The following is a 25442-nucleotide window of genomic DNA, read 5'->3' as shown; positions in this document are numbered from 1 at the left end:
ATATATATATATACATATATACATGCAGGGTCGGAGTGGGCTCCTTTTTCAGCCCGGGAATTTCATGACCAAACCCGGCCTACTTTGCTATGGAGAAGGGATCTGAATAAATAAAACTCTTACAATGCCATTTATTGGGTATAAGTTAACAGAAAACTCACTCGTGACTTCCCCATGAATCACAGTCGCAAAACATCCTGACTTCTGTTCATGTTTGTAGTGTCGTTTTGTCTTCTTCTTTTCCCCTTAAGCCAACCTAGAGGTCTGCATTAAGGAACATAAATGCCACCTACTGCGTGGCAGTGTCTTTCAGGTATTTTTGGGACTTTTTATTTATTTATTTTTAGCATTTTCTCGTGATATTGAAAAATTTCAATGAAATGCTTTGGCCACATTTTTTCCAAATCTATCTTGTCTGCAAATTAGAGCATTTGGACAAAAAAAATTTTTAAATGTTATTTTTTCTTTGTGTTTGTCTTTGATTTTTAAAATTTTATGAAAAATTAATGATGCAGTTTATTAGCCTTTTTCTTTAATTTTTTTATTAAAAGAAGACTGGGTGTTCTGTGTGTTGTGACATCATTTGGGAAAGTGTGCGGAAAATGTAGTAGCCGACAACAAATGTTTTCCATTCTTTATAGGTTGAATATTACTTTTGCAAATACATCTTTTTTTTTTTTACAAATATTGTAAGAAAACCAGAACACAGTTAACAGACTTTTTTTTCTCCAATTCATAATAAATATGATTGTAAATGCATAAAACAATTACACACACGGCACAGTTGAGGTCAAACCAGAACCAAAGAGAACACCTTGAACCGTCCATTCTCATATAAAATCTGTACACGGTATTAAAACTCTTTTTTTTGTTATTATTTATATTTCTCTACAAAAATAATAATCTTGCTAATTCTGCATGGAAGAGAAGGCGAGGATGTTTGTTGAGAGAGGGAGAGGAATGGGAAAGCGGCGTGTTTAAATCAGAAAACTGCTGCTTCTTTATCACGGTTCTTCTGGACTGTGGAACCACAGAGGTCTCTAAGTCCAGGACTTCCTGGCTGTTAGATGTTGCTCCGCCCCTTTTCCTACCGTAGTGACTGTTTCGTTTTTCAGATATTTCTGATCGTGGCTGTGTGAAGTTGTTTTGATCATCCTTGATTGTTAAGGTTAGCGTTACCAACCAAGGAATCATTAAAAAAAAGGGAGCCATAGTTTAATGCATCGGCCACTAGGGGGCGACTGTGCTGGCAGTCTACCACGAGATTTATTTTGTAAAAACACACATTCTGTTCTCACTGGTTCTTGTCAGGTTCTACCGCAGAGGAACTGTTTCTCAGTCCGACTGACACTTTAACCTCTCGGTAACCCCCATGATAGGGAAGCAGGAACTACAAACAGTACCAAGCACCGTCTGCATTTCCACTGTAGAAACCAGGAACTAAGTCTGAGAGCTGCGATTTCATTTTATCAGGAGAATCGTTGATTATTAATAATCAAAATATTAGCTTTGTTACGCCCTCACATCTACGACAGAACTCTCCCCTCCTCCCCCTCCCTCTCCTCTCTCCCCCATCTGAATCAGACAGCTGCTCACTCTGAGTCTGCATCTGCTGCAGACTTCTAAATTTTGATATATATATATTTTTTAGAGTTCCATCTTCTTTGTCTGTCAAAAAAACTTTAACATATATTCAAATACTGGATAAATATATTTGTTTATTTTTGTCCTCTCCGTTTTAGAGGTGGGGGTTGAAAATTAAGTATTTCATAAATTCATTCTTAAAAAAATAATACGAATTGACCTGAGCGGTCAGACCTATGTTGTACTACTAAAAACTAATCTCCATAATCTTCAAAGTACTAAGGAGTGGTGGAAATAAAAATAACTCAATCCACCTCCTTAAAAAAATAGTTCCTGGTACAGTTGTTGTAAGTGGTCCTTTGGTACTTGTTTCGCTGTCTGGTGATGAGTTGAATGTGTATTGCAGCAGCACCTTTTCCAAGATTAAGCCCACACAGTACCTGACACTGTACTCCGACCCAGCTCAGCAGCAGTGCAGGAACCAGACTAGCTCTGTGTGAACGGTGTCGAACGCGTGACGGTTATTCTAACAAACACTCCCCAAAGAACTTTCTACAAACTCCTCTGCACGATGACCAGCTGAAGAAGTGAGACCAAGGTTTGAACTCATGTACAAAAACCGAACCCTGTGTTTTTTCCCGGTGAAGTCAGAGCAGCAGAGAGAAGGACCTTCAGTAGAAAAGATGTTTTGTGCCATAGATCAGTTTGTTTTTTTTTGAGACGATGGAGCAAAAGCATTGAAAAAAAAATCCTATTCATTATTTATAACAGCATTTACTGTATAGGTTTAGTCTGACATTTGTTATTAAAATACACAAACTTCTAACATCGACATTCATGATTTACAAATCAAATGTGACATTCACTTCAGTAACATATTCCGTGAAAGTATATTTGCATGAATAAATAATACACCGCTGCTGTTAGAGGTTTGTAGAACCGACCTCACGTACAGAACACGAGCGAAAACAACACCCTGTTAGAACCCCCCACCTTTCCTCACCCACATGACTTCACGCTGCTGCTCCTGTCTGTATCGGAGGTCTTTGTAAATAACGGTTCGATGAGTTTGGTTAAAAGAACAAAAAGTAAATACCTGTACACAGTTCCTTCTGGTTTGAACAGCTCGTGTCCTCAGGGTCCATCATGCACAGGTTCTTATAAAGCTCCAAACCTTTGTGTCCCCAAGGGTTACAAAAGGAAAAGAAACAAAAAAAAATTGTTCCATGACGACGCTGGAATCCGGGTCCAGTCCAAAGGTCAGACAACATATGTTGGGAGTTCAGTGGAGAATTTCACATGTACATGAGGTTTCATACATCCTGAGGAGAAAAAAAAACAGTGGGTCACTGTCAGCAGGAGGTAAGACTCAAAAACATGGAATCAACTGTTAAGTTTTATCCATCATAAAAAAGTGTTTAAAAATAGGGATGTCCGATAATATCGGTGACGGATATTAGCATAAATATATAATGCCGGTAATAGAATTTTTATCGGTTTTTCCTCCGATAATGAAAACTCGATAACGCAATGTCTGGGTTTCACTGAAGGGTCCTGTGACGGTAACTTCAGTTTTGGGGGCGAACGGCTGAATATCAGTATCGGTTGATATCGGAATGGTAAATTAGGCGATATTCGATCGACATATCGAATATCAGCAAAAAGTTAATATCGGACATCCCTATTTAAAACAACTGAAACATCAATAGCTCATTCTCAACAATAACATTACTGCCACCCAAGACCACCAGGGGGCATATTCAATCCAATTAACCTGGTGGAACAGATTCAGTGGATTCAGCCTGGTTACATTCATGGCCCGCAATCCAGATGTTTCCATTCTATATTTTTTTTAACTACTACTACGCAGTTTAATGTTATTGAGAATGAGCGCTCCTTTAAAAAATATTTTAAGCTATCGTGTGATTGGTTGGTTAGATATTCAAAAAGATTGTGATCAATGGTCAAAGTGACTTATGATGATATGAGTCGTTTTCATGACAACAATCACTGCACCACAAAATACAGCTGTATGTGGAAATGAATTAAATAATTTTGAAATAAAAACAAATCCCATAGGTTTAATTTTTTTAGTTTTTTTGCATAATTAAGAGAGAAATGACTGAACATCTTAAAGTGGTAAATAAAAATAAGACATCAATCAATCTGTAGTCAATCATGAAGGTCAATTCTGTGTCTCACTATTAGGAATTCACTAATAAAAAGTCTTAAACTGGTTGGTCTGAGGTCTTGTTAATGTCACGCCACCTACAGTGTTCTGTGGGAACTACAGATGTAAAAATTCTGATCATAGGTATAGGTGTTGAACTCACTAAATAAATACCAACATACTTTCCAATCCTCCTCTCTCTGTTTATCTGCCGTTGTGAGTCTGACTCGACCACATTATCTCTGAGGAACATGGGAAAAAAAAAACAAAAAAACAACAAAAACAGGATGAGTTTTGATGAAGAGGAAACGCTGGTGTGAATGAGCATGGAAGCATGGAGAAGAAGAAAACAAGAATGTATGTGCGTGTGTGTGTGTGTACCAATGGGCCGTGAGTTCAACTCTGTGTCCAGAATCTCCAAAGAGTGAACCAGGTCCTGCTGAGAGCTGGGCGTGGCCTCCGTTGGATCAGCTGGACTCATCATTTCTTGTTCTTTTTCATTCTGCATTTGCGCATAGACGTTGAGGCCTGGGATCTTCCTTGAGGAAAGACTTACAGTTAGGCAGAGGGAGCGAGAAGGAACAGAGGAGAAGGAGAACACGCACAGGGGTGGGAGGAGGTCAGTGAGGGGGAGACAGCCTAGTTTTTACTGCTGTAGACTAGATGATGTCATCATGGACATCCATAATAACAAACGTAATAGTAATAATGAATATTATATTATATAATATTATTGATAATCACCATAATTATTATTATTAGATTATAATAATGTGATAATATTACAAGGTATATTAACAAATAAACACAATATATATATATATATATACTGTATATATGTTCCTTCTTTTCTTATCTGTTGTGCTGTTAACTCCAGATACACAGATTCATATCAGTCCCTAAATCTGATTACAGTCTGTTAATTCTCTCCAACACGGTCGCTAAATCTTCATGAATCCTTGTGACCTTTTCTTCCCTGATGCTGCACCTTGGTTAGGAGACATATTTTAACATTTCTCAAAGGTCACGCTCTGCTGCTCAAAGGTCTTCATATCGATACTGTCTGAAAGCTGACTGACATTTCTTTTTCGAAGGAGAGCTGCCAAGAGAATCAGACTGTGTGTGAGTGTGTGTGTGTCTGTTTGAGACAGGCATCTATCAGGCCTCCTCCGCTGCGTCCTTGCAGACACCTCTGTTTACCCAGCTGTCAGAGAAACCTCGACACCTCTCACCAGCTCCGTCACGTACATGGTGACGACTCTGTGCGCAGACGTGACATTCGGCCAACACTTTACCTCTTGAATTTGTAGATGACAAACACAGCCAAACCCACGACCACCACCGACAGGAGCATGAGCATGGCCGAGCCGCTGTGGTTCTCGCTGGTGTCCACTAGGGGCGCTGCAGGCAGAGACAGACACAGGGAGAGACAGAGAGAAAAGCACCAGGGGCTGTGAGTGGAACATCTGCGCCTGCCAGTGTCCAAACATGCAATAAACGATGGAAAAGAATGGGTGACACCTGGTGGATGGTGGGTGAATCGTTTTAATGTTCAGTAGTATGGACTTCTCTTACTCTTTATCTTATAAGTCTCTCTAGGACAGTAGCAGCGTCCCCACTAGGAAGAGGCACACATACTTGTAACGGTGCTCACTCTCTGAATGAGTAGCTACAGGGGGAGCCAATCAGACACAGGATTGGGGTCATTAGTTGTCGGGAAGCAACAAAGTTACAGAACCTAAGCCGCCCAGTGGCTGAGCAGAGCAGTGACATCATAAATCATGGATACATCTGATAAACTGATGAATGTTTTTGCAGCAGACACTTCAGGTTTCGTGCACATTGGTCACAGGACATGAGCTCCACTCACAGTGTTGACAGTGATTTAAGTTACAGTTACTATTGCAATTGTATTAAAAATAGTCTCTGTTGTCCATCTGGAAAATCAGGGATTTAAAGTTATTAAATGTTTTCCTGACTACTGAGTAAAGCAGTAAAACAGCTGATTTTCAGACTTTAAATCAGGTGGTGGCGTCTGTGACTTCGAATAAAGCTGCTTTACTTCATTTTTTATTTCAAAGACTCCTGTGGACAGAGCTCAGGACAAAGAGAGCATCTGGTTTTGTTTACCTGCTGACAGGTGGGCTGCGTACACCGTCACTTGGACCTCTGGTCTCAACGTGAACTGGACCAGGTTTTGATTCAAGGCACCGAGCAGAACCTCCGACAGCTGTTGGGGAGACAGAAGAAGAAGAAAGTCCTGAGAGGAAGGTCAGCAACAGACCACACACGTCTCATCCATCTTTGCTTCTGTGTTGCCTGACATCACAGACTCCTGATCAATCTCTGCAGCGAACAGACCAATTTATCAGACTGGAGGAGAATACAGTACGGAACATCAGCTGCCCTTGAAGGTACGGGGCTGTTCAAACACACATGGGGGCGTTGTAAAAAAAAAAAAAAACAACCCAAGAACTACGCAGTGAAATCAAAACTAAAACTCATTCATCTTCTACTATGTTATCCTTTTCATGGCGGTGTGAGGGGGGCAGGGCATCAGGTGAGGGAGGGGTTAAACCCTGGACAGTTCTTCGGTTCATGTTTACAGACACAGAGAGACAGCCATTCACACCACATTAAAACCTATGATCTGTTAGTCGCTAAATGGATGGTGTCTCTCAACGGGCGAAAGTTAAAACACAGTCTACGTCAGGGGAACCATCTCAACGGACTGCAACAACGTCTTCCTCAAGAAGTGACACAATTGCCCCGCATGTACAGTATTATGAGCATGCAGAATTTGGTCACTGAAGCAATCCAGTCCACATTAGCATGAACTAAATAAAAAAAGTGTTCTAAATCTTTCAGAAAATTTTAATATTTCATTTTTGGTCAGATGTTGAGAAATAATGATGAAATATTTTGGCAAAAATGTTTTCAAGATTTCATCTTGTCTTCATGTTTCTCATCGAATGAGTGGGCAAATCTGTGGGCAAAATCCTAATTTACCATGTCATTTTTGGTCAGACGTTGAAAGAATTTGAATCTTTTTTACATTTCCTTCTCAATTTCTTTATTATCTGCTATTATCTCTATCTTTTCATCAAGTTAAAGCATTTTGAGAATTTTAGAAAAGATATTTTAATGAATTTTTTAGAAAATTCCTAAATTTAGCATGGCATTTTTGGTCAGATGAAATTGTTATTCCATTCTTTCTGCATGTTACTCATCAAAGAAGAGAATACTGACATTTTTTTTAGCACCCAACCAACACTCTTCTTGTTTACCCCCCTCCTCCTCCCCCACTCCTCGCCACCTTTCACTCTCTGAAGTCAGAGAGAATAAATCAGGCTGATTACTCTGACCTGAAGGTAAACTATAGAAATCTTCAATCCAATCTCATTCTCTCTCGTCCACTTCTTCTACCCCTCTGGTGATTATTCCATTCATTCACCTTAATTATGAATCTCTATCCTTGGGCTCAAATCCCAGAGAGAAGTGAAGTGATTGTAAACAATCCTAGAAGTCTTAGTGTGATCTGCGCACACACAAACACACAGGCACGCACACACAGGTGTGAAGAGAATCATTAGATAAGAATTGTTTCTGTTTCAGGCTTCATTTATCTTAATGACCTGGTTTGTTAAATTAACAGCGTGGCCTCTGTGGTGGGCGTGGCCTATATGCTTAATTCCACACCCAGCGATGACTCTACTACCACACAGTTGTTGCTGCTTTTGGAAGATCTTTTGTGACTTGGTGAAGCTAAAGCTAAACAAGACTGGCTAATAATAGACCCAGTCTGCATCCTCAGGCTGGGAGATGTGGTGTAAAATAAGATGATTATTCTAATAAGCACGACTTGTCATGTTGGTCTGGAAGTACAGAACTATGTGGATAAAGGTGAGGTGAATAATAAAGTAAACACAGAGACTGTGTGGAGCAGACAGGAAGTTCAACCATTTTCCTCCATCCCCTTCTCTCCCCTTCATTTCTCCCCACCTTCCTCATCTTAATCTCACTCTACTTCCCCCCTCTCTCTCTGCCCCCCGTCCTCCTTTTTCTTTCTTCCCCCTCTCTTTCTCCCATGAAGCTTGGAGCTAATTTGGTCCACGGTGGAGCTGCAGTGATTAGGTGAAATCATCAACCAGAACAACTTTACCTTCTTCATTCTGCTCTCCCCCCCCCTACCCTCCACCTCACCCCTGCGCTCCCCCAGTTTCGCCCCTCCCAGCCCACCTCAGTGTTCTGCAGGGAGGATGTGTGGAGTTTAAAAAGTCATTCCCCCTGATAACTTGTTAATACATGTCAGCTCTTATTGATGAGACCATTGCAGAGGTTCCTCAGGCGTGTTCTAGAATTAGCCCCATAGAAGAATGGTTAAAAAACGAAGAAAAAAAAACAGACTATAAGTCGGTAGATCTATGCTGCCATCTGCTGGAGGAAACAGGAATGTATGTTCACAGTCGTGCCAGAAAAAGGCAGCGAGACAGTGAAGCAAACTGGTGAGATGGGTGAATAAGAGTATAAAGAACTGACGCAGTCACTGACTCTCACACAGACACAGACACGGACTGAGAGACGTCTGTGTCATCATCAGCCAGGGTTTTGGTACCTGCTCTAGATTCCCATCCTTTAACCGTTTGTCAGGCAGGAGGAAAAACTCTGCCGTGGTTGGCAGACCTGGGAGAACAGTGACCAGGAGCTGGTCTTCTCTGACCCCTGTGGCCTGCAGGGAAACAAGAAGAAACCAGAGTAAAAGGAGAAGTCTGAGAACTGGAGACATGTGTGGGACCTGGAACCCTGGAAGATTAATGAACTGAATATTTATCGCAATATTTGTATCTATTAGGCAGTTACTGAAGACCATATATATTTATACATATATATATATATGTGTGTGTGTGTGTGTGTGTGAATTGTTCCATGAAGAGTTTAATTATCACAGCGGTATTTCAAGTCTGAGCTTAATGTGAACGATGTTTTCACTCATCAGGTCCATTTATCAGCTTCAACTTTCCTCACACTTTTACCTCAAACTCTGCCTCTCAGGCAGGTGGTTGTGGTTTGTGATGGATGTCAATAATAAAACAACACAGCTGACAGTTAGACTGACAGTCGACGGAGCTGGCTGTGAGCTTGTGTGTCAAACAACGTGAAAATATTGTATGATGCAAGAGTGCAGTTGATTCATTTCTGAGAGGACGGGATTGATGCTAAAAAAAGAGAAATCATTGTCTGAGAGCCTTCAGATTTGTTCTCCAACTCATTCGCGAAACGAAGCAGTACCACTGGAAATCATGGGGGCAGTGTTGTGCAGAATAAAGTAAGAATAATAAAGAGTTATGTTTAAATGTGTGTGTGTCGCAGAGCTCTTGGCGCTAAGCCTAATGTTAATACGCAGACACGTTGACGATATTAAACTGTTCTGTCCACTCCCATGTGATTAGCTTGTGTCGCTGAACTCAGGCTCTGCGTGCAGGAGACGGTCGTCGTCCTGAACGTCCACTCTATATTTTTCTTTCCTTCGTCCCCCTTTTGCTTTGACATTCGTCATCAATAAATGTCAGATTGATGTGTGGGAGCCTCAGGGAGGTCAAGATGCACACACAGGTCTGTGTGAGCGCCTCATTTATCTGAGGCAAAGACACCGTTTCCCCCAACAGACCCAGGAGAGCCGTACCTGGATCAGAGAGCTCTTGATGACTCGGCTCACGTCCAGCCTCCACTCCGCCACATCAGGGTTGTGGTCGTCCAGGTTTGATGAAAAGGCCAGCAGATGAGATTTGAAATATTCTGCAGGGAGGTAAACATGAGAGAGATGATGTGAGTTTTCATCTGTCACAAAACACATCATTCACACTCCAGATTCAGCCTCCGCCATAAATCTGTTTCTGTCAGAGCCGTTACATCATCGTGCCCATGTCTGACTTTTACATCATCTCAGATCTCATCAAAGCAAATGTTAAAGGCTTATTTGGACTTTTTGAAGTTTGAAAGCGTTGAGGCGCTGACTGCTCTGAGCCTATCACAGAGCAGCATGACAGAGACAGAAATGTGGTTAATTCTCTCTATTAATGTTTTCATACTGAAAAAATGAACTAATGTGTAATTTAAAAAGCGAGGTTATTTAACGCACACAACATATATACTCCGGAGCCTCGCGGGCCACAATGATCCGAAAATTGAATGGGGTGGCGGGGTGAGGAGCAAATAAACGGAGCGTTTGTGATAAATGAGATGTTAAAGTCATGTATAAAAGCTAAAATTCTAAAATGCTTTCATCATTTTCTACACCATCTATTGGAGAAACAAAGGTACTGCAGAAAAAAGACAGAAGTCTAATGATAATATAAATAATTATATAATTTGGAAACGTTTGGCGGGCCCGATTAAGAAGCTGAACAGGCCGCATTCGGCCCCCGGGCCTTAGTTTGTCCATGCGTGCTCTAGAGGGACTTTGTCTCACCGACAGTGTAAATATCCTCACATTTCTTTAAAATTTTGATTTTATATCAATTAAACTTGTATAAGACAAACTTACGGCTACGATATTCCAGGCAGTAAATTGTTTTAAATGTCACGGACTGGACCTTTAGTAACAGAGTTCATTTGTAAAGTGTTGACCTTTACAACAACACATGGGAGTTAGTGATGTGAAAGACATGAAGAACCTCAGGTGAATTCATCCCCAAGTAAAGATGTACACAGGATACTGTAAATATATATATATATATATATATATTTATATATACACTGTATATACTGTATGTGTGTGTGTGTGTGATAGAGAAGGCCCAGTCGTGACTCGTCTCTTCCGTGTATTTACACAGCTCCACAATCCCACCGGAGACGGAGCCACAGCGACTGCTGCTCACCGTGGACAGCGATGGTTTTTCTGTCCTGCAGAATCGTTTTCCCCGCGGACACTTGCACCGTGACACTACTGATGCCTTCCCGGGAGAACGTGCACGCTACACTCCCCTCCAGGGTGATTAGTGGCTGCTGGGAAAGAGAGAGGGACAGGAAGAATACGGAGGTGAGGGAGATGGAGACAGAGAGACCTAGAGTCTGGGCGTCCCCAGAGAACGCTGCTTAACATCTTGCATTGCTGTTATTTACACTACAGAAGTGTCAGCCTTTTGGCACACCGCCAAACACACACACACACGTGCGTGCGCTTGCATGCATGGGTGCACAAATATTGCTTTGCAGCATGGTGTCCTCTGAGCTGCAAACAGTTATCACAGCCTGCAGACAGTTCCCAGGGCGGCAGCAGCAGAGACGTCCTGTCATTACTCACCTCACCTTTGGTCTCACACATCTACAAATGCTAATTCTTCTATGGTTTATTACCGGCCGCGGCGGCTGTCCCAAAAGTGCAAAATTGCACCTGTTGGTTGCTGAACAAACAGCGAGGACCTGAAGACTGTGGAGTTACTTTTCTCCAGGGGTCTGCGCTCACGTTGCAGTTGTTTGGTGAAGTTGTGAGACTGTGATGAGAATGAAAAGGTTTCTAATTCAGCTGCACTGGAGTAGAGTACGCTAATCTGACAGTGGGGACTGACCTGATCCTGGAATCCCCTGGTTACAAACGTGATCTTTAAATATTTAGATAGACAAATCAGATTCTACAACTATGTGGTAAAATTCCACCAGTTATTTTAGTATGACAGAACTCTTCTGAAATTTAAGTGTGATGTGCTCACTAGGGGCAGCTCTGAGCCAGAGTTTTTGGATCAGTTTATAGATGGAATCAGACTGGTCTTGATCCGACTATATTACTTTGGGCAACACTGGGACGCAGAGAGGCTGCTGCTGCTGCATGGTGTCATGTAAACAGTGGCTAGAACCTGAGTGACAGTGGATTAGTCTGGAGCTGTTATCACGTCAGAGGTGTGAAGGCGAAGAAGAAGAGAAGACGAAAAGGAAGAAAAAAAAAACTTGTGGAACTTGTGTCCAGTGGAACAGCAGCAGCTGTGGATGTTTAGACTCCACAGACTGATCATGTCTAACCTACACTGAACATTTTCTCCTGATGATGTTATCATCATCATCATCATCATCATCATCATCATCATCATCATCATCATCATCATCATCATCATCATCATCATCATTGTTATTATTATTATTAATGATGTTGTTTACAACTCTGCTTTTTAAAGAATATAAAAAATAAAGTAAAATTCATAAAAACTGCATGAAATACATAAAAGAGGACCAAAGCATCAATATCAGTTACTTACAGTACCAGGCCTATAAGTTGGTATTGAGCGACCCCCAGTGTTCAGTGAGGGACGTTTATTTTTAGTGTATTTTGGCAGCAGCTGTGAACGTATAAACAGATGCCAATTCGTCTTTGGTTGTGTTGCAGTGTTGGACTCAGGTGTTCCCACGTTAATGTGGAACACTCCAGTTTGATTAACCAGTGGACACTGGGGGGAGCACACGGGAGGACACTCTGCTCAGTAATTAAGGCTGTAGCTGTAACAGTCGGAGCGGCCCGCAGGTTTCATTAAACCTGATTAACGAGACCACCTTCTGGTTCTGAAACCTGGGCTCAAATTTAGCTCCACACAAAAACAGTTCCAGAAACCTACTTAACATCCAGCAGGCGGCAGAGAAGCGAAGCCCTGAGTGTGCCGTACCTCTGTGTTATTTCCGATCCACCAGATGTAGGTGACTGTTCCCACTTGGCTGGGCCACAGAACAGCAGTCAGGTTCACCTCCTTGTTCCTCACGGCCACAAAGGGGGCGGAGAGATGGATGTGCTCCAGCTGACCTGCTCAGAAACACAGGGGTTAACCATCACACGGTGACATCACCGCACTGAGCGATGACGTTTATGTTTCACCTGAGGAGAGAACGCAGGGAGAGTTTGTTCACATGTTGCTGCAGTGACTGCAGGGGAGGATTTGCAGAGTTTGTTGAGACTTCCCTCCAGCTCTGGGAGCACTGCTGCCATCTGTGTGCTATTTTTCATTACTGGCACATCTGAGCCGGCGGTGGCTCTATTGGTACGGTTGGCACCGAGGATTGACAGATTGGAGGGGGCAACGATACTCCCTGATCAATAAGTCAGGACTGTTGCATCTGTCACCGCAGTAAATACACCCGGGGGTGGTCAGGACTGCAAAGCACTGTGGGTGATTACAGCGGTGCTGGAGATGCTGACTGGGGCGAAAGTTTAGTTGGATTTGTTTTAGCCTGCTAGCATTTATTTGAGCTCCGCGTATAATGTTTTTTTAGGCGGTATAAAAAATGTACAAAGCAATTTTATGTTGGTTGATGTGGCAAAAAAAACTCTGAAAATGAACTAACGTTTTTTTTTTTCGGAATAAATTTTTTTTTTTTACTAATGCTAAACAAGTAAACACTTCAAAGAAGCTCTCTTTTTGAGAGTAAAATGTAATTTTGAAGGTAGATGATATAGAGTGCAGCAAACTATGGCCCGTGGGCTGAATTGGGTCAATTGGGCTTTTTAATTTGGTCAAACATTGCAACATAACTATAAATTATTGTAAATTATTTCAGCTTTTTATTTAATTACCCACATTTTCAGTTGAACCACTAGATGGTGCACTCCAGACAAAATGTACGTTTGTGAAGGTAAAAACTGCAGTAATCCTCTCACATGTTACGTGCAGGTAGAGCGTGGCCGTCTCCGAGCCCAGACTGTTCTCCCCAGTGGCGGTCACTCTGTAGATCCCCACAGTTTTGTAGATGTGTTTGATTCCGTCCTCAATGGAGCTCACATTAGAGTAGGTCAGAGCGTGACCGTCCCCAAAGTCCAGCGTGATGCTCGTCCTGGCGCTGTCTCCCTGTGCACAAGAAAAACTTTCAGCATCACCGCAGGTTTGTTTTATTTTTTGTTTTTTACATTTTTTAATTATTAGCTTTAAAATCTAAAAAACAAAATTAGTTAACAAGTAAAGTTTGTTTGTCCCCTGCCATGTTGTTTGCTGTTAGAAAATTAGCAAGTTGTCAATGGAACCTTCCAGTGCTCAGACAGAAATAATGCAAGGTATTTAACCACAACAGGTAAAGAAAGCAGGTGTATATCTAAATATTTGTTTTCAGTTTAGGTTCCCATAGGACAGGCATGGGCAAACTAAGGCCCAGGGGCTGGATGCAGCCCGTTCAGCTTTTTAATCTGGCCAAACTTTTCACAATTGTATAATTTATTTATATTATCATTATACTTCTGCCTTTTCCCTGCTGTACCCACATTTCCCCATTAGATGGTGTAGAAAATGATAAAAACATTTTAGCATTTTATTTTAACATGTCATTTATCTTAGTTCAAACAAACGCTCCATCTATCTACTCCTGACCCCCCCCCTTCAATGGATGGATGGATGGATGGATGTTTGCTTAAAACGTACAGCATGTCTTGAGTAATGTAATGCAAACTGTTGTAAAAATTAATATATTCCCTGCAATTACATTTTTTTTTCTAGAACCGTAGTGAATAAAATGATGTTCAAAAGTCAAACCTCCTCCAGGAAAACTAGGAAGGTGACATTGCTGCCTAACGTGGCGGTCAGAGCGCCCTCACTGGTGACCAGGTAGAGACCACGGGGTGCTTGGATGGGACACTTCTGCCTCCTGGCTGTGTACTCCACACTGACCCCTGCTGTGCAGTTATTGGACACAACTTTCCTGTAGCTGCAGGTGGAAAAGACAGAGAGAGAGAGAGAAAGGTGGATTGACGCTTATTTACAGACACAAAGTCGAATGATGACAGTGAAGCGCCTCTGCAAGTGGAACAGAGCAGAACCTGACTCTGATTAAACACTGGTGGAAAACGCCACGTGACTGTACTGTGTCTCTGTACGAGAGTTCAAACCGCTCTCACATGTTGACTGTATCACACAGCTGTGGCTCATTCATCACATTCATCACCTGTGAATGTTTTATCACCAACAGCACAGGGATGATGGATGAATCATCTGTTCATTTCTATAAACATCATCTATCTATGTTTTCACAGGAACCGGTCAGTGACAGGTGTGTGGTGGCTGTGAAATAAATGAAAGATGCACAAATTATTTATATGGCAATTATTACTTCAAAAAACCACAAATCAAACAACCTTCACATTAATAAGGGTGACGTTTCAGTGCTTCAGTCTCAGTAAAATCAAGTAGCTCAAGTCACCCCTGCTGATTTAACACTGCAACTACAGCTGCTTCAGTACTGTTTTTGGATTACCATAATTCACAGTAATAAAGCAGCACCTTATTTTCAGATCTTGTAAATTGTGAGTGCTTACTTTTCAAAGGAATATTTAGAGCATAAAGTATGAACCTGTATATCCTAAACAGAAAAGTCAAACCATATATTTTGTAATAAAGGAGCACTTGCTTTTTGAAAATGATAGCCCTGGTTTATTATCTATCGATCTGCTGCTCAGCACATTATAAATATAAATTATATATAAAAAAGCAGCATTGTGGACGTAGGGTGTGTGGTACTGTAGTATATTCCAATTACTAATACACTGCTATACAATATTTCTATTTGACATCATTTTTTTTTATTCTATTGTTTTTGCTACTTCCTGCTACTTGCTGAAGAGACGACATTTTGTTCTGGTGAACACTGCAACAATGATGAAGAAACAGAAAATCAAAAACAAAGAAAGTAGAGCTTTAGTTCCACGAATTACGGTAATCAGCCTAACTAAACCACACTTATTGAACTGGACCACACTATCCATTAGAGTCCGATTACTGAGACTGATTGGACTCCACTTTAGCCCCAGGTCGGTGTTTACCCAGTGCGGTTGAGGAAAGTCATTCCTGTGGTGCAACTCCTGGACATGGATGACGGATGGAACCAGAAGGCGGGGGTGCACTTGCCGTCGGTCCGTCTCTCGAAGCCATAATCGCTGTAATGATGGAAGCAGACAGACAGAGAAACAGTTGTTCAATCAGGAACCACAAATGTGGAACGAGCGGAGCCGTCTGATGCAAAAGTTCCCGAGGCTTTGTTGGTCAGGAATTAAAAATCAATTTGGAGGGAAGAGCCGGGAGCTCCTTCACACGTGGCTCTGAGTCTGAGGTGGGAAAACCATCAGGAGATAACAGAATACTCAGAGGTGATTGGACATGTTTGATGATGAAACGTAGCTGAGAGGATTAAACATTAACATAACCTGCTTTTACTAATGACTGCAGCTGAGGTACATCCACTGCTCCAGGCTCCATATTTTTTTTCTTCCTTTTGAAACGCATCCCACAAGTTGTTTGTCCTACAAATTAAAAAAGGCAGAGCAGCACAGTGTCCCCAAAATGATTGGGACAAATTGGCCCAATTAGTGAGACATGCACACAGATGCAGAACTGTTGTGATTGTTAATGAAAGCTATTAGCTCTGCTGATTTATGCTTGTGATGCTGCTGATTCCAAGGACTAAGACTCTAGAGACCTGACGACAGGGGAACCAAGCAACAGAGAGAAGAGGGAGGGAAATAAAAAGAAACCTTGGAGTTAATACAGGAGAGGATGCCAAGAGACGTGAACATACTTTTGTTTCTGCACCAGAGAGAATAAAGAGTCAAAGCGTCATTTTTACTAAAATACAGTTTGTTCGAAAAGATCTTGATCACACACAACTTAGTAAAAGGTACATTTATTAGAGCAGGGCTTCCCAAACTTCTCCATGCATAGGCCCAGCAAATAGCATTAGCTTTTGGGGCGGGATGTCCTTTACAGACTCACAGACAATGCTGCAAAAAACGTTTTCTGACTTTTATCAACCATTTCATAATTGTTACATTTGAATATTATCAATGACCATGTTTTAAGCACAGGATACGCTCTCTGAATAACTGTTGGTGTGCTCCTACCGCCTATTTCCTGTCAAAACCCAGTCCATTTTACACTAGCTAGCTACACGCTAGCTACATGCCAGCTTGAGGAGTAGAGCGGCTTGATAACAGGGACAAACCATACACACCATTGGACACTTGAGAATCCAATGATCATAGGAGTTTATGTGTTCTATGGTTCAAGACATATATATATATATATATATATATATATATATATATATAAAGAACATATTTTCACATAAAAGTCACTTGGGAAAATGTATAAATTCTAAATAATTTCCTCTATTACTGTCGACCAATCAGTGAGATCTATTTTATTGCATTAAATTATTTGAGTTGAGCTCTCCTGTCAAAAAGGTTTTGTGTTGCACTGTACATGTAATGGTATTTTAAGCATATTTCTTTCTTTTTACTTCTGTAGGTTATACCCTCTGATGGCCACTCCAAACAGAACGTTATGATAGAACCAACCAGACTTCAATGATACTTTAGAGATGATTTCAATAGAACTCTGTGTAAAGAGTGTAAGACAAAGTAAGAAGTTCACTCACCATTCAAAGTCAGCCTCACTGCACTCACAGGGCCCTGAAGTCATTGACGCAGCGTACATGCTTCCCATGACGCACCTGGAGAGCGACTTGAGTTTCCGGTAGATTCTCTTCAATCCCATGAGGCAGGGTTCACCCTGTGGGCCCAGATTCAGAAGAGAAAGAAAAAGAAAGTTCTGTTTTTTATCTTTCTTTTTTTGCAAAAGGAGCAGCTTTTGTTCCACTCTGTGCCATAAATAATTCACACGATGCATCCAGCCGTGTGTGGACCCCACTGTTTGTGGAGAGCAGCTCTGCAGTGGTTCCTCTCGCAGCTCTGCGTGGGCCTGGTTCTGTAGACTGCTGTGCTAAACACAACAACTGTGCCTCACAAGTGTCACACTGGGGAATGGGAGCTAATGCTAATGCTACTGCTGCTGCAGTGGGGTTTTATTTGGGGAGTTGTGTCAATACAAGCTTCAGTCGACTTGACTTTACTGTAAGTCTAAACAAGTAACAGTAACTGAGGTTCTTGTCTTCTTGTTGCATGCAGTAAATTTAAAACATACAACTTTTAGAAAACTTCCTCCTAAAACTTAAATGTAAGGATAAAAAGTCAGAAATGTGAGTTTAAAGAAGCTGGGAGATACTAAAAATATTGAGTTCTTACAATCAATGAATTATTTACAAAATGAAAAAAGTTTGAAGCAAACATATGTGTGCATATATACAGTATATATACACGCACATACACACACACTCACATATATATACCGTATATGAGAAATGTGTATAGTGAAACATTCAAATCCATACTTCAACATTAGGTAATACTTTGAATTGAAAAAAAAAGTTTTCATGATGATTTACCTCTACTGCCCTCCATGTCAACTGACCGATGATTTCATTTTAGTCAGTATTCTAATTATTGCTCCAGAACTCTATACAGTAATTGAAAAATCTATACAGTATATTAAAGTAAAAGTATTTAGTCAGTAAAAGTGTTCTGGAAATGACACTGGTATTATATAAATTAAAAAGTATTACTGTAATTACCAACGTTTTTATTTTTGCTGGCCACTGACAGGGAGCTGAAATAAATCAGTTCCAGGACAAAATTTAAACGATGAGCAGTGAAAGTTCTGCCTTCGTGCATTAGGTGTCAGTAGTGAGACGCTAAAAACTGCCTGTGTCCTTAGACAGTTATATATACATATTGGAGGATATATATATATATATATATATTCTGTTTCTGTGAATGTATGTCTAAATCATTAGCCTGTTCTGAGCATATGTGGAGTCTAAATGGACTTACAGGACTGAACCGTGAATAAAGGAACAGTCTCTAATCTGTGACTCAGAGTCGGACCAGACCAGGCTGGGAATGGGTGTGTTGGGTAGTCATCAGAAGTCTCAGTGTCTAATTACAGTCTTCTGACGCCATACAACATGCAGTTGATTTCATTTGTTTAGAACAGTGGTTCTCAAACTGTGGTGTGGGTACCACCAGTGGTACACGAGTGCTCTCTAGTGGTATGCTCGGAAAATTCAACTCAACAGACCCATCTGCTGTGTTGGACTCTACCTGGTCGTGCAGGTGCCAGGTCTGATAATCTGCATCTGTGCACCTCCTGTTGAAGATGGACCTGAAGTCGATTTTCACCAGCTGCCACTCTGAGCGATGACTGACGTGGCCAAATATCCTGCAGGTGAATGAGAACGATGAAGAAGACGGTAAGGAAAACCAACATGATGAAGGAAACTGGACTTCTTCCTACATGACCAGTGATAAACAAACTCAGGAGGTTTGTTCACGGGAAACCTTTAAGAAAACGACACATTCAGACCCTTTCTTCCACTTAACACAGTTTGCTACTGCTTTTAAAACTGCTCATTATGACTGTACCTTAAGAACCACAGGACGTAAAACAACAACATATATAATCTTTCAGATTGTGTTTGACCAGAAGTTTCTCTCCAGCCTCTGGGATGGTCTAGAGGAGCATCAGTAGACCTGCCCTGGAGGATCCAATGATGGAGAGACAGAAACATGATCCTCTAATGTGTCTTCAAACCAACAGGATGTGTGTGTGTGTGTGTGTGTGTAGACAAATCACCCATGTCTGAAGTTCACATCTGTCTTGTATTAATATCTGGAGCATCATGAAGGTGACCCCTTCTATGGAGCAGCTCACTCTTTTTATGAGAGACACTAAGATAATAATTCCACTATGAAAAAACCCTATAATCAGTTTAGAAAGAAAAAGTAAATGTGTGATTTAAACAGAAGGGGGCGACAGTTGCCACAGTTCATATTATTTTGGACTTTATGTTTTGACTAATGCAACAAGGTAGTTTGGAGAAAAAGCTTGTACTTTAGGACAGTTAATAATGTTTTCTGAAAACGGAGAAAGAGCAGACCACAGCAGAGAGAAGATGAACATGATTTGGAATGTAGAGCTCCACGATCCATTAGCAATGCCTGAGGGATTCAATAAGGACGAGTTTTTCCCTATTTGTTCCACTTGACTAAGAAGATTAAAAAAAATCAGTGTGTGAGCAGATCTATCCTCTCATAAATATTCCTCTTGTTAACAGAAACTACAACTGTCCACCCAGAATGGGTTCATTATTAAAAGCAATTAAAATGTAATATGGACGAGTAATGAACACCAGTATACAACGTCCGAAAATATTAATTAAAGACCTTAGCAGCACACATGATTCATTCTCACACACAATATTAAAAATCCTGCATGAGTTCAGTTCATGTCCAGTCCAGTCCAGTTCAGTACAGTCAAGTACAGTACAGTCAAGTACAGTTCAGTACAGCACAGTGCAGTACAGTCCAGTGCAGTACAGTCCAGTCTGGTCCAGTCCAGTTTAGTTCAGTCCAGTCCAGTAAAGTACAGTCCAGTGCTGTGTGGTCTGATCTTCATAAAGATGAACTCTGAACCTCTGTGTCATATCCAGGCTGCTGACAGAGGTCAGCCATTGGTTCTCATCTGTCTCAGTTGCTCATCTCAGCTGGTGACAGTGTGGAACACTGTGGTCTTCCGACTTCTACCCATACTGGGTTCAAACTGAGTGCTGCTGCTGTTGTCATGATAATGAGGTTGTAGTGCTGCTGCTGTTGTCATGATAATGATGATAATGAGGCAGTTTTGTCAACTCTTATAAAAATAAAGAAAATACTGAAGACTACAGACTGACAGGTGTAGAACAGTGGCTCAGTGACACGGTTGCACACATGCAGTTGTTCAGAGTTTGGTCAAAAGCTAATGTGCTCCAGTTCCTGTTCACTGTACAGAACAAAAGTATGGGCAAAGCTATGACTATGATGCTGTAGAGCAGGGGGGTCAAACTCATTCTGGTTCACGGGCCACATGCAACCTAATTAGCTGTCGTGGGGCGGACCAGTACAATCATCACCAGTGTAATCATAATAATAATTAACTATAAATAACAAGTCCATGCATTTGCCTTTGTTTCCATGCAAACAAAAGTGTATTAGATATAAATGATTATTTATTCATATTTAGTGAAATTGAATTTTTCAAAAAATATTCTGAACATGAAGTGTATTTTTTTCAAAATTCTGTATATATAGTTATATATGTAGAACTGTATATATATATATATATGTATACAGAGTTAAAAGCTAATTTTATTTATTTATACTGTACTGTATTAGTATTGTTCTTCCATGTTTCCACTAACATAGGTCTCTAACAGAGGGTTCCCTTGTCCCTTCCTGAAATGTGTACTAGTAAAAACAATTACAACAAGAACAACTGCTTTTATAAAAAAAAACCTCTTGTCAATCACGCTTTTTTTTATTTTTTACAATTGGATGTTCTGACAGAAAAACATTATTCTATGAAATGATTCCTCTAATAAGAAACAACATCCATAATTTTTTTTTCCTATTTTAGCAAGAGTCAGAGAAAGTCCAAGGTTACCAGACTAAACAGATTCATATTCAGTCTCCAGCTAAATGGAGTGGTTGTGTTCAATGCACGCTCACACACACACCACCATTCTAACCACAGCGTATTTATCACAATCAATCTGTCAATTAGCTGCAGAGGCAGCAGGGCGTGACAGGCACTTACTGTAAAAATCAGTACAAATTGATAAGAAAACACTGCATGATGGTCTCATGAAAACTAATGGTGTGTCTGCCAGCTGAGTGGACGTGAACGCTCTGCTACGCAGGCATGACAGCGTCATCCGTGCTCTGTCCCTCTGTCCACCTCCTCACTCAACCGTTTCTGAGCGTCTGTACACCCCCCCACCCCACCCCCACTCCGTCCGACCAACGCCACCATCAGTGGGGCTGTCAATGTGCCTGTCACTCAAACTATTATTTATTATGACATGACATACATGGCAGTGAATCACTGCACATACTGCTGGGTCAAACAGTCACACATCCATGCACACACTCCTCAGCTCTAAGGCTTTCACATAAATTAAGCCTGTGTAAATCTGTTCGCTCAGAACATTAAAAAAACACCTTCATGCTTGTTCCACTTTTTTTTCTGTTTAAACTTTGCAGAACAAAGTTTCATGTCAAATTTCTCTGCCTTTCCTTTTTTTTTTTTTTTTTTTTCAGTGAAGTTCAGTGAAGTCATCAGCTGTCAGACACACTTCTGGTATGGGATGCACCTGAAGAAAATTCTCTTCTTATTCCACATGAAAGATAAACCAGACAGTATGAAGGTGGGATGAGACACAGCCTGCAGCACCGTTAAATAAATTTTTTCTCTTATGTAAGAATGCACCAGTTTTGCTCTGGAAAAACTCGTCATTCGCACGACCTCCTCACTTACAGGAGTCAAAACTCTCACAAACCATCTGGTTTCTTGGAAGAAAATATTCGCACAATCAAACAGTCGAGGTGCGGTCAATAAACGTGAGAAAACAAAATGAAAGATAATTCTAATTCTCATTCTAATTCTGATCCTAACTCCAAACTAAATGTTTGACCAAGGAACACTCTCTCATCCTGTGGAGACCTGCAAAGTGTCCCCTCAAGGACAAACTGTCCCCTCAAGGACAAAATGTCCCCACAACAGTAGTATCGTGTACAACAATGTTCCCGTGGATATAGTTATACCAGGAACAATCCCCTACACACCCATACACGTTTCCATTAATTGCAAGGTCAAAAGTTCACACTTTGTCACTTACGTCATAATGAGAGTCTCGTCGCCCGGTTCGCCGAGCACGCCGTCGACAAACAGGGGCGTGTTTGTGAAGCTGTACTTGTTCCACTGTCGTCCTTCATCAAGGCTCAACCTGGGAAAACACAAACAACCATTGCACCGGGGAACAGCACTAATCCTACCCCACCTCGATGCCCCCACCCATCGACCGTGTGTACAAGCTAATGACCCTGAGTGGCGTTTAGCATCTCTCTTTCATATTCATTGCAGGGCTGATGTGCTGTAGTAGCTCCTCTCATTACAACCTCCATCGGGGTGAAACGGAACGATAGTCGTCACAGCACAATTATTCCACAGCTCCTGAGTAATGTTTGTCAGCCGCTCAGGCATAGGAGGCACTCATTCCCCCCTTTGTCTGACTAACTTATAGGACTTGAGGCTTCCTCCGGGGGGAGCTAGTCATGCTGTGACAAATTGCGTCTCCTTCATAATGACTCACCACAGGTGTCGAATGGGAAGCGGAGTGTGTCTTATTGCCACTAAGGCACCTCCCTTGTTGAGGTAGAGCACGGCGTACTCCTCATCAAAGATCTGCAAAGACACAGAAGGGAAAGGGAACTAGTTCAAACTTTTTTTTTTTACATGCTCAGTGTCAATTTGGATTGTACTGTATCACTTTGGATAAAATGGTGGTTTAGTTTGTATTGGTGCTGTGTTGCATTAATTGCAAACAGAACAAAGCAAAAAATAAACAAATTTAACTGCATCATTTTTAGTTCCCTAATTTCTAGGGAACCAGTAATGCTGATGCACAGACTCCAGCCCAGTAGGTGGTGGTAATGTACCTCATTTTTCTTCCAGCCAGAAGAAAACAAATGGAACTCACTGAGTGATGTCAGTGGTGGAAGAAGAGACCATACAACTTGGCTAAGGTCAAATCTGATAGCTTAGCTCTAAAATAACAAACATGCTAATGTGATATCACAAAATGTAAGCCAAAAAAAAAAAAAAAATCCAAAACTGATTGAATAAAACTAAATTTGTTTTTTTAGTTAACATAATTTAAAGTATAAGAATGTAAATAATATTAACAATTTGTTAAAAAGTTAGAAGAAAAACTCTATCTTAGCTTTGCTAAAGTTTTAGCATATTTTTTGTCATACCCAAAAGGCTTAATATTAATTGAATATTTTTTAAATTAAAGGTTTAATGAATTAAATCACATTTTGTTAAAACTCAACTAGTGTAAAATTATGCTGATTTTTTTTTAAATAAAAGAAAAATGTAATCAGTATCAGTAGCTTTGATGGGATAATCCAATCAAATCACTACCACAGCTGGGAGCAGAGTACTGGGACCACAGGACGGTGTTATTTTCCAAATTTGTGTTCATTTACATCCAGACCCCAGACCCTCCCTCTCCTCACCTGGATCCTTCACTCCCTCTGTCCTCAGCTGACTCCTCTAATGAAAACAAAGTGGGGTCTATTTACAGGCAACGACTTGAGTGCGAGGTTCAATTAAGTCACTTAGATTGCATTAATTATCTCACTTCATTAGGCCCAGGAAGTGCATCACTACTTCCTGCTGGTTACGAACAACATGTTTAGTCTTAGAAAATAGAAATAATGTGTTAATCTACTTTTTAAACAATGGTTGGCTTTGACTAAGTAATTTGATTGGACAAGAGGCGTTGATCCCAGAGGGGCTGGTGGAGTGAAACACCACTGGAGTGTTTAACTAAGCATGGGTCTACTTCACAGTCTTCGAATAATTGTTAATTACACAATTAACTCTTTGTCAACAGCCTAATTATATTTAATTTTGCAGAAAATATTAGCATAAAAAAACAAAACAAACAAAAGGAATGAAAAAAAAAACAATTTAGTTGATTCAGGAATGGACAAAAGAAAAGAAACACGGCCAGCCGACTCCTGCTGCCTTCATGACACTCGGAAGAATGAGCTCCTACAGCTCTAAAGGCTAAAAATGCTACAACCACTGAGTGCAGGAAATGATGGAGCAGCGGTGGTTTGTATTACCAGCCTGTTCACATGCAGGGTTTTCCATTAATGTCCATTTAAGATGACACGACTCTGCCTATGATTGTACACCAAGTAGAAAAACACAGCTCAGTAGTGTGTGTGCAGGACTCAAGAAAGTACTTTGTACCAAAGAAGTGAATTACCCAGTGTTCTGCTCATGGGTTTAAGACAGACACAGACAGAAACAGCCACCGATCGAAGTCTTTGTAGTTGTGGTCGTCATCCTGCTGCAGAACACATTTGGTGGAAACAAACTTTGACCTCATGCTGCTGCATGTTTGGATTTATCAGTTTGTACAGTGATAAATGGTTCAGATTTTGACCAGGTCTGACCTCAACCTCTTTGTACCATAGCCCACCTGAGTCCCACTGGTTAATGCTGATTGTAATCCGCTGGAAATTGTCTAAATCAGTGGTTCTCAAACTGTGTTTTTTCACTGGCAGCAACAAATCATGGGATCACTTGCAAGTTGAACGTGGAACGAGCAGGCGAATTCAAATGTTGGTCATCATGGTGGTACTCAGAGAGCTCCATGTTTTCTCAGGTGGTAAAGAGTATAAAAAGTTCTGCAGGGGTCACTGATTATATTTGTCCGAGGGCCGAAAATTTTCTGAACAGTCACCTTGAGGTCTGGACACTCAAAAATGTAATAAAAATCTAATTTTTGTCAGACATTATTATTTGATGTTTTGTTTTTTTTGTTTTTTTGAAACCCAGACGTGGGCAGGATTGGGCAGTTTGGTGGGTCTGATTGATGACCAGTGGTCTACTGAATCTACAGTCTCATTTGTTTTGTCTTGTTTGTTACATCTTGAAAACAGTTTTTTAAAAGGCTTGACCTTTTAAGAACTCAGTTCATCTGTTGTGCTCAGTCTGGCCACCGTGTATGACCTTTGACTTTTTATAAACATAGACAACCTGCCCCTAAGAAAAGGAATTAATTTGCATTGGTTTCAGAGTTTGCTTCACACGCAGAAGGCCCTAATTCCACACCCCGCCCCTTAAGCTAAACCATGTACTGTTTCTGAACCCATTCCGTAGTGGACCTGTCATGTCATTGGAGGATTTCTGGTCGAGACTGTGTTGTGTTAAAACAGGCACCA

General features: G+C 40.9%; 1 protein-coding gene across 7 annotated transcripts in view; it reads right to left on the bottom strand.

The window, feature by feature from the left end:
* Positions 1-25442, bottom strand: part of sorcs1 (sortilin-related VPS10 domain containing receptor 1) — a 129522-nt gene that overhangs the window by 4935 nt on the left and 99145 nt on the right. For 4 of the 7 annotated variants that reach the window (XM_025058858.1, XM_025058857.1, XM_017035301.2 and 1 more), the window contains exons 13-27: positions 22793-22884; positions 22319-22426; positions 18708-18825; positions 17147-17280; positions 15537-15650; positions 14254-14425; positions 13392-13578; positions 12406-12539; positions 10633-10759; positions 9438-9550; positions 8370-8483; positions 5885-5984; positions 5050-5155; positions 4136-4293; positions 2681-2906 (exon numbers count right to left, since the gene is read on the bottom strand). In XM_025058858.1, coding sequence (XP_024914626.1) covers positions 2845-2906; positions 4136-4293; positions 5050-5155; positions 5885-5984; positions 8370-8483; positions 9438-9550; positions 10633-10759; positions 12406-12539; positions 13392-13578; positions 14254-14425; positions 15537-15650; positions 17147-17280; positions 18708-18825; positions 22319-22426; positions 22793-22884 — 1839 coding nt within the window. In that variant the 3' untranslated portion in view covers positions 2681-2844. Of the gene's footprint in view, positions 1-2680; positions 2907-3936; positions 3997-4135; positions 4294-5049; positions 5156-5884; positions 5985-8369; positions 8484-9437; positions 9551-10632; positions 10760-12405; positions 12540-13391; positions 13579-14253; positions 14426-15536; positions 15651-17146; positions 17281-18707; positions 18826-22318; positions 22427-22792; positions 22885-25442 lie in introns of those variants that run through there. The other 3 variants (XM_017035303.2, XM_017035302.2, XM_017035304.2) reach the window with 3 other exon arrangements.

The sequence above is a fragment of the Cynoglossus semilaevis genome, chromosome 9 (assembly GCF_000523025.1).
Source record: "Cynoglossus semilaevis isolate Cse_v1.0 chromosome 9, Cse_v1.0, whole genome shotgun sequence".
NCBI lineage: Eukaryota > Metazoa > Chordata > Actinopteri > Pleuronectiformes > Cynoglossidae > Cynoglossus > Cynoglossus semilaevis.
The sequence above is the reverse complement of the archived record's forward strand: the minus strand, read 5'-3'. Positions and strand labels throughout refer to the sequence as shown.